The sequence below is a fragment of the Porites lutea genome, chromosome 6, assembly GCF_958299795.1.
Source record: "Porites lutea chromosome 6, jaPorLute2.1, whole genome shotgun sequence".
Classification (NCBI taxonomy): Eukaryota; Metazoa; Cnidaria; class Anthozoa; order Scleractinia; family Poritidae; genus Porites; species Porites lutea.
The window spans coordinates 25,563,123-25,573,007 of NC_133206.1; the positions used below are offsets into that span (position 1 = coordinate 25,563,123).

The 9,885-nt window shown below is 41.0% G+C and overlaps 1 protein-coding gene across 1 annotated transcript; it reads left to right on the forward strand.

Moving 5' to 3' along the window:
• The first annotated feature begins 7,345 nt into the window (after nucleotides 1–7,345).
• On the forward strand, nucleotides 7,346–8,535 carry LOC140942072 (uncharacterized). Its single transcript, XM_073391052.1, is given in 3 exon segments — nucleotides 7,346–7,418; nucleotides 7,421–7,630; nucleotides 8,039–8,535. Coding segments are annotated over 3 exon segments (780 nt in total).
• Nucleotides 8,536–9,885: the final 1,350 nt, after the last annotated feature.

Sequence of the window (9,885 nt, forward strand, 5' to 3'; positions counted from 1 at the left end):
CATCTCCACTGATAAATAAAGGAATTAAATGGAAGCCTGAGACGGAACAAGAGTGGTAGTTGATTCTCGAAGAGAAGTAACCTTTCCCACGTCCAATACGGATTATTATACGATTGTGGTTCCACGGACAAGAAGCAAAGTTACTTGCTTTATTCTCAGCGATATCGTTACCAAATGTACAGCTGTTGACCAAAGAAGCTTCATGGTAACCATGATCCATTGGTAACCTGAGCCATGATGTTATGCTCTTCTGCGTAGCTTCTCATGAAGTCTCCAATATCGGCGCGGCTGATTTCTGTGTTCTGGAAGATGTGTCTGCGTGTTGAAACCGTCTACAGGCAGTTTACGACCACCGATGCGCTTTTCTGTGCTGTTTAACTGATGTCGGATGTGAATTCCCTCTTTGTGCGCTACCCACTCCAACCATTCAATAGCCATCTTGATAGAGCTTTTAGGTTTAAACTCATTCTCTGCAAGGCGTCTAGCCAACGATCTTTTCACACGGCTAACGGTAGACAATAATACTTGGCCCGCCGGTGTTGTTATCTTTGATTAGATGACACAAGTCACTGTTAGCTTGATCGAGGAGACTAAAGTAGGTTTGAGGTGAGAGGTATGAGAAGAGGTACTTGAGGGTGAGACCAGGGACTGAAATCCCGTCTTTGAACATATCGATCTTCCTTTCCGCTAGAATTGACTCATTTTATCAAACGCTTCTATAAACGGCACCACATCCAGGTTGTTGTACCACACGAGAAAATCTTCAAATGTCTGCTTGTTATTTTTTTCCCACACTTACTGGTAATACTCATATTCTTGTGCTGTTATGCTGGTGTTTTTGAGAGATGAATAGAAAGAAGCATGAGGGGATAGTGATGTCTCGTTCAGCTTATCTAACCCATCGACCCACTCGTACTGGAAGAAACCTTTGGTCTGCTCGCATTCATACGCTCTTAGAAACTGGTCATAGCTGAATCCCGGCGCAACATAGTTCGAAATGTCCAGGAGCTAGAGGTATTCGGTCTTGATACACATATGGTTGTTGTTTTTTTTGACAGTGAACTTGATGGGGTGATTTTCTATCAGGTACGGGGACAGAAATTTTTTCACAGCGTTGAGATCGTACTTGCAATAATTAAAGCCTAGCACGGGTAGTTCATTAAGATAAACGTTCAGTTTTTCTTCTAGTTCGTTCAACACTTTGTTGTCGCTGGTCTGTTCTTGACCGAACAACACATCTTCATACTGGGATGCCTGTTGTCGCTGTTGTCTTCTCTCTTGTCTCCTCTCACTGTCTAGCTCTACGTTCAGACTTCTGTAAAAAGATATATCTTCCTGTTCTTCTGTCTCATCATCGAGAAATGCGCGATCTTCTTCGTTCTCCGGTTCAATTTCTTCTTCGTCTTCATCATCGCTCGTCATTAAGTCAATATTTCTTTCGTTGTCGCTTAATTCTTCTTCGCTATTTTCATTTTCCTCACTTTCAGCTTGCTGACTGTCCTCTTGGATGCCTACCGGAATTTGCGCTAATTGATCGTCTCTCGCTTCTGGGGCTCTTACGGTCTTGAGCGCTTCAAATACGTCTGCGTACTGTTCACGAAGCAGAGAGGAACTTTTCAGGCTTATCTTGGTGAGGTACTGGATAAATTCTGTAATGAACTCGTTTGGGTCGCCGTTAGACACGAAACATTTCGGTTCTTGGTAACCAGACACGTTACTACAGACCTTCACACTCAAAGGCACATGAGATGACTGCCAATTCAACTTGTCTGTGTTCTTTAATTCTTGAGCTTTCTCTTTATCAAAGTAACATTCAAAATCGAAAGTTGCATGGTAGGGAAAATAGCGTGCTTCTTCAGGGACGATGATGCCTTCGTTTTCTAGTTGCTCAAAGACAGTCGTCGGAACATAGTAAGCTCCGCCTGGGTACGTCAGCTGGACTTTGCCGTCACAGGTCTTTTCCTGTCTATTCAATCTGGACGATTTCTTCCAGTTTTTACCACAACGAGAACTGCAGAAGGATTTGGAGTACCGGGCGAGATCTTTAATATACGAGAAATGGTTTTCGTAGGGGTTCAAGTAGAGTGTGGTGGAGTAGTGGCGATGTGAGCGGCGGAGGAGTGCAGGCAATCTCGGGAGTATTTTCTTCATCGTCTTCGTCTTCACTGTGGCTCTGAGTAGGCGCGAGACTGTATACTTCATACGATTTTTCTAGGTTGTCTAGTTCGAACAACTTGACCCCATGGAACTTCTTTTTGTATAGGCCAGCGTCTCGATACTGTTGGTAATAGTGCTTGGTATCTCTTTCTAGGTTCTTAGTATGGCAACAGTTGTGGAGGGCCAGACAGCGGGAAAAAAACACAGATTATCTTCATAAGGCCTGCCTCTTCTGATATCGCGATCGAGTGGGGTGATTCCCATGTTGTCCACGATATAACCTGGTGGATATTTGCCACGGCCGATCGGGTGGTCTCGAATCTTCCAAACAAACCACGTCACATTCGTCACCAGATCCACCACCCATTTTGAATTTGGTCTCTGCAGTCCAATCCACTCCAAGTAATGGATCTCCGCTATCTGCTGATATAAGCGCTCAAAATCGTCTGGACTTGAAATCAGGAACAGCTATTCTAGCACCAAATTGTTGTTCGCAGAAGGGTGGTGGTACTGGATGGCTGCAGTTTCTTTGTTACGGAGAATAAAAGCAAAGGAAAAGTTGACTTTGAAAACCGTGCTCTGGTCAGCAAAGATGCGGTTAAGTTGTTCGCGGAGGGAGGCAGGACTGATCGAAGACAGGCGGAAATTGTACCAGTCTTGTAAACGATTGTGGCGGCTAAAACGCGTACGGATCTGCGGCCAATGTTGCCAGTATGTTTGGGTGATGTTTTCTTCGCTAGCTGGATCAAGGTTGGCTGGAATGAGAATAGATCAGGTTGCCAGCTAGCAGCGCCGTTTTCAGCACTTGCTGTGGAAGCTGGCTCTGAAGCGGTACTCGTACTTGTTTGGTCCGATCTCTTAGGTCTTTTCGTGGAAGGAGCATCTGTAGTTTTTTGAGCAGTGCGTTTTCTAGTTGCAGCGACGGGTTGTTGATGAGCGGTGCGAATATAAGCGTTGTAAGGGGCGCGGTTGTGGAAAGTTTCGCCACATGTACCACAAGTGAAAGTGCGTTGTAAGGCTCGTTTCTCGTGCGCTTTCAGGTGTCGGTTAAGAGCAGATTTGTCTGAAAACTTCTTATCACAGCGGGTGCATTCGTACGGTTTCTCCCCAGTATGCATATGTTCGAGAGTTATTAGATAATTGGGGCGAGTAAAGGTCTTACCGCAGGTGTCACAACGATGCTCTTTGCGAGGCTTTTTCGCTGGGAGTTCACCTTCCCCGGATTGAATTTCCTATAATTAGTAAATATGACCTAGTCTAAGTGTAAAGCTAAACTAACTCTGATAGACTCGATTTTTCTACAATGAACGTGATAACTCAACAATTGGTTAGATGGTTTGTTTTTGATGTTGAATCAACAGAATAAATTTAATTTAATGTGTACTGATCCACAACACAACTGACTTTCAGAGATCATAATCGGGGGATACTATTATAATAACTGCTATAATGCTACATTCAACTGCTTAGTGGAAAAAACTTAAGTTAGTGTGATACCTGTTTGAGTATATAATACGCTGTCCATTTTCTTCAACTGGGCTTGATGACTGAATATTATAACACTGAGCGAATGCTTTGTGTTTATTTTGAACAGAAGAATAGGGCAATTTGTAATATGGGTGCAATCATCCGCAAAAACGAATTCACTTTGAGAGAAGATAATATTTGATCAGTGAAAAGCGGAATCGATAACCGAGAATAAACTATTTAAGCCTTCAAATAATAAATAACAAGCCAAATGTAACTTTTATATTCTTCTGACTCTCATAAACGATGGAATTAATGATATTGTCTTTTTGGTGAGCCTAAAGAATTTAATTTTCAAAAGGTATACATTTCAAAAACTTAAAATGGAACGTTTGCACTTCTTCATAGCGTATTCGGCGTATCAGTTCTATAAAACAAGTGAAAATGAAAGACCACTTACGGTTTTGGACGGGTTCCAAGTGGGTAATTCACTGGCTTCACCTTTCCACTGCAGGTAAATAAAAGATAACAACGTAAGATTTGGCGCACAATGAACACTGTATTTAATGAAAGCAAAATAATTCAATGATCATGAAATGAAAAACGTACTTCATCCAAGAAATTATCCTATGTATCTTGCGTTGATAACGGTGCCGACTCGTTATTCTAGATAAGAAGAGAAGAAATCAGATTACTTTAGGTTTTGAAATCTCGCTCATTTTAAGAAATAGGTGGGCATTGAACGGGTAAGCTAGCAGATTCGTATTGTTGTTTCATCACTAAACAAATCATTTACGTTGCGTATTAAAAAGGAAATGGACTTAACCTTACCTTGTCTAGCGCCATACGTTCCATCTCATTTACGACCTGTTTTTCTTCAGCTGTAAACTTGTAAAGCAAAGAAACATATTCGATGAGTATTATATTACAACTGTCTATAAAAAGTTGAAACAAATCGAGTTTGGAGTCCTTTTGTTTCTTTAACGAGGATAACAAAAGATACGCGATAGGTCAGATGCAAATCTAAACCAAGTCGAGTCTATTAACATAACGAACTTGAGCTAATGAAATTGTGCGTGAAGTTTGTAAAGTTCGTGAGATAACATATTCGAAAAACTTACCGAATCGCTCAGTAACTCGTCGGTTTCAAAACCTGCGTTAACACCCCCTAGCATCTAGAGTAAACGAGAGAGAACAATAAAGATCAATTTTCTATTTAAACTTAGAACCGACATAAAGTTCAGGCAAAATATACTTACAAATTTCTCGAGCTCATCAGCTTCGTTGACTTCATCATTACCCGTGTCATGATTGATTTCAATCTGCAGGAATAATTTAGTTTAGTCAGACTTTTAATCTTACACTTGCTTCTATTAACCGTAACGTTGAAACTAAAACAACAACAACAAAAAGATCAGCGAAGAACTAAGATGGAACAAATTACTTATTGGTATCTCTTGGGCTGTGAGTTCCGGCAGCCGAGCATGTGCCATTGGGAACCACTCTTCCGGAATCAAAATAGACTGGATCAAAAGTTCCAATTCTTGGATCGAGAAACAGGCAACCAAAAGAGCTTGAAATTCGCGGACATCCATAACAAAAGCCATGGTGATAAAAAGTGAATAACGTTTTCTCAAACAAGCGAGCTGGAATAAATTTTTTTTCCAAGCAAACTGACTTGCAGGAATAAAATGTTGAACGGAAGGTGCACTTTTATTTTGAAGACATAATAGATTCTACATGAGCCAATCAGGGTTAAAAGATCCCGGGCAAGTCTAGGCAAGTCTATTGTTTATATTGAAGTACAGAGTCGCTCATTAGTAAACCTATACCGAGTTAGTATGCAGGGAGACCCTCATTAGTATGGAGGAACGCATTTTTACCTAAGTAGTAACAATGGGTGACGTCATGGACTCGACCCTTACGCATATTAATAAAGGGAAGGCAGGGGAAGACACCAACGGGGCTCATCTTTGACCCTAGTATACTACTATCGATCCTGCTAAATCAATGGTGAATCCAGGGGAGGGACCCGGGGAGCCCGCCCCCTCCTCTTATCCTTAGACCAACAACAATAATCTTTATGTTGCCAACTCTTTATACATTTAAAAAATATTCTTTCAGTTAGAAAACTTGCAAAGCCTCAAAAAGGGAAGTGATAAGCTGATAAATTACTGACTGAAATTGTCTAGCTAACAAAAGTAATTAAGTTATCTAGTTAGCCCCTAGCTTAGTAAAGATAAATTTTAAAAATCAATGCTTTGACAAAATTCTTATACATTTCTTCTAAAAATACCTCTCTAATACGGACAACGGAAACAAAATCTCGACCGTTGGAAGCAAACAACACATACAAACTTTAACCTCTTTACTCTGGGGACCAGGTGTCAATAATTTGCGTTATGTACCATTTCCTGCTGGCGGTTACACAAACATATTGACAGGTTATCAGTGAGCGATACCAATAAATGAACATATCAAAATCTTAGTTTCCAAAACTTACAGTTATAATTGTAAATTACTTAGGCACAGAACTAGTAATAATTATTAATATTATTATTATTAGTTTCGTTTTGTTCCCAAAATTGGAATGAACAGCGTGTATCTGCTCGAGAAGTACAAAAACGTTAATCAATTGAGATTCAGAAATTAACAAGACACTGAATTTTGGGTTTGATTTTAGTTACTGAACACTCTAAGCCTGCCTAAGCCAAGCAACAACGAGACAAGCGAGAAGCGCAAGAGGGGGATGGTGGAAAGGAGCGTAGAGCGTCCCCGCTTTCCTTAACAATTAACTCAAATATCCCCCAAGGGTGATTGCAAGAGACTGGGTACCAGGCAGCACTCTCTAGGTGACCTCTCTAATAGGGGAGTTCCTTGCGCGCGCGAAGCGCACGCGAGCGGAACACCATAACTAAGATAATTTAATAAGCTATCCATCCGAGAAATTTTGGTTATGACGTCAACGTACGTCCGTCCGTACGGACCTTCCGGGTAGTGGAAAGTAGTCCGCATGGACTCTTGGGGTAGAGGAAAGTACAGGTTTTTTGGCGGGAAATCGCATGGCGCAACGTCGCGCAGTTATATCGCGCAACTGGTTTTGAAAAAGAAGTTTCAAAGCAACTTAGCAAAAAGATTTTTCGACAGAGCCTTTATAACTTTTTATTACAACTTACGAAAGCTATTCTGTCAACAAACAACAGCAGAGAGATTTTAGCGTGTAGATGACAGGTTTTAAGCAGAGAGCAAAGAGAAGGTGAACGGCAGAGAGCAGGCGAAGACAATCGCCAAAGAGAGCGCGTTAGAAGAAGAAGAAAAAGAAGAAGAAGACAACATTTTAGCGAAGAAAGTCGGCAAGTAGAAAGAGTCAGGGCGAGAAGAAGGAAAGAAAATTATCGGGAAGAACGCCGGCAAGCAGAACGAGACAGAGCTAGAATGAATAGAAAAAGGCAATGCGAAAGAGAAATACAAAGGCAAAGAAAACGGCAGCAGAATAATGACATGATGACAGAAGGTGTTGTGTTAATAGAGACTTTACGAACCAGAACGCGACGCAGTTTGAAAACACCGAAACCGAGAAGTGCCCGGGGCGAGAAGGCCGTCACGAGCGCGGGAGAAACAAAGTTACGGATGCGAACGCGACGACAGAGGCAGAGCTGTGCAAATCCTTTAAACTCCGCTAAACACATTTTCGTTTTATAGCTGGTGTTATACACCATAAATGGCAACATTCAGAGAGGCAGGGGAAGCTTTATTGTTTGCCTATCAAGATGGAAGCATTGATGATACAGAGTTTGCCTGTTGTACGATTAAAATTCTTCTGAAAATCTCGAATTTCCTTATTGGAAGTATGGTCGCTTCGATCTTGATTCTATGACAGATGATGAGTGTAAGGCTGAGTTTCGGTTTTTCAAGAACGATATTTATTTACTCGGAGAAAATCTTAATATTCGCGACACAATGAAATGCCCCAATGGCGTTCTTGTGGACGGAACGGAGGCTTTGAGTGTTAGTTCGAATCACGGCAGACTCGAAGAATTTCAGCCAACTTTATTTTGAACGTCGAAAACGCACTACTTGCACAATGTAAATCTTGTATCAACTTGTAGATAACAATCGTACTCAAACGACAGCAAAGGAAGACATTGGGCGCAGACCTCGTGGTCAGTTCCTAGAAACTTGTATGTGGTTTTCTGGCAAATTACAGAGGTAAATATCACTCGAAGTTACCATAACAATTCTCAAATATAGAAAAAAAGGCTAACTTACCGAACTGTTCGGCCTCAAATGCTAATACAGGTAGAATATACTCAAATACTATCCTCGCCCACGATAGCAAACTCGACCAAAGCAAAAAAATGTTTTGAGTCACGTGACAATAAACAAACAAATTACTCCTAAGAGGAGTCGGGAGCGACATTGAGTGTGCTGTTGAAGCGTTTTGCATACCCGTGTCGATTTGCAGATATGGTTGCTCGATTCGGGAGACCAGTTCCACAACTTTACACGATTACAAACCGAATGATGGGCTATTTATTCGATGAATATAGCCACCTTCTCGCAGATTTAAATCAGCCATGGCTTTCCAGGGACCGTCCCTGTCATTTTGCTGCCACTATACATAATAAAGGAGCTCCACTCAAAAACTGTTGGGGTTTCATAGACGGAACAGTGGGAGCCATATGTAAGCCAGATGAAAACCAAAGAATTCTCTATAACGGACATGAAAAGGTGCATGAGATAAAGTTTCAGTCCGTAGTTGCACCAAATGGGTTTATTGCAAGTCTGTTTGGTCCAGTCAAGGGCAGGAGACACGATAGTGGTATGCTAGTCGACTCGGGACTTCTGCAAGAATTATCGCATTACCTGTTTGCACCGGACGGGGGGATGAAAGCCAATGAGGGTGAATGAAGGAAGATGAAGGAGAATGAAAGCTAATGGGAGTAAATGAAGGAAGATGAAGGAGGATGACAGCAAATGGGGGTAAATTAAGGAAGATGAAGGAGAATTAAATTAATCCAAATTTTCATTCAGTACCCTTGACTTGTATGGTTTACCCTATAGTTCCAGGAAGCCTATAGTTTATAAGCCCCCGGCTTCTGTATAGGCTTCCTTACCTTTACCACATTTGATCTTGTAAATAATTTAGTTGGAATATTGTATATTATCTTTAATATATTTCTGTATACTGTTGTTGTATTTCTGCTTAATGGGAAAATAAAAAGAATAAATAAATGAATAAAATGAAAGGTAATGAGGGTAAATGAAGGAAGATGAAGGAAAATGAAAGATAATGAGGGTAGCTGAACAATTGTAATATATTCCGAACATAACATTGTTTTCTATATAGTGGATGCATATATGGTATTCTCACATGAAGAATATGCCAAAAAGTCGCTGCAAAAGTCGCAAGCAGGAGAAAAGTATCAGGTTTTCAGCATGTCACCTCAGAGCCACCGTAGGATCTGGAAAACGAAACGAACAAAACTCATCCTATAGCCTTCCTCTAGTTGGGAAGTCACATGGAGAAAACACGATCACAACGCACTTCGCTTGGAACAAATAAGAACGCATTCTATTGGTTGATAGGTGAGAGGACCAAACTGCGACGGAGGACACAACTGCAACGCTACAGACTTTCGGTTTTCACCGCGCGAGAAATGAAGCGAGCGCCCAAATATGAAAGAGGGAGGAGAGGGAGGGGAAGGAAGGAAACGCTTGCAGACAAACTCCTCTATTTTGAAAACCTGCGTTCGCTAGCGAACGCAGCACCTGATTGGCTTGGCTAGTCCAACAATATTGACACGTGTCGATCAAAGGTTTGTTTCATACTGAGAGGTCATATATCGTACATAACACGCATATTTTTTCCTGTTGTTGTTGTTGTTTATTCTGGTCGGAAAGATTTGCCCTCCAATGCAAGAGCATTTTCTTTAACTTGTTTTGAAAAAGCTCTTCTGGCGACTATATAAGGGTTTCAGGTCGTTTAATTTATTCTCTAAAGTGTCTCCTGGATCTGAATAACTAAAAGTGATTTTCTTTTGTCAGGGAAGACATGTGATAAAACATAGACTGGATTAATTAAACATGGATCAATAAGACATGGAGTGATAAAACATGGATTAATAAAACATGCAGCGATAAAACATGGATTAATAAAACATGGAGTGACATAACAAGGATTTATGACCAAGCAAAGAAAGGGTTTTTTCCTAGGTTTAATAGGATCTGAATATGACAAACATGACCTAAGTACAAAGA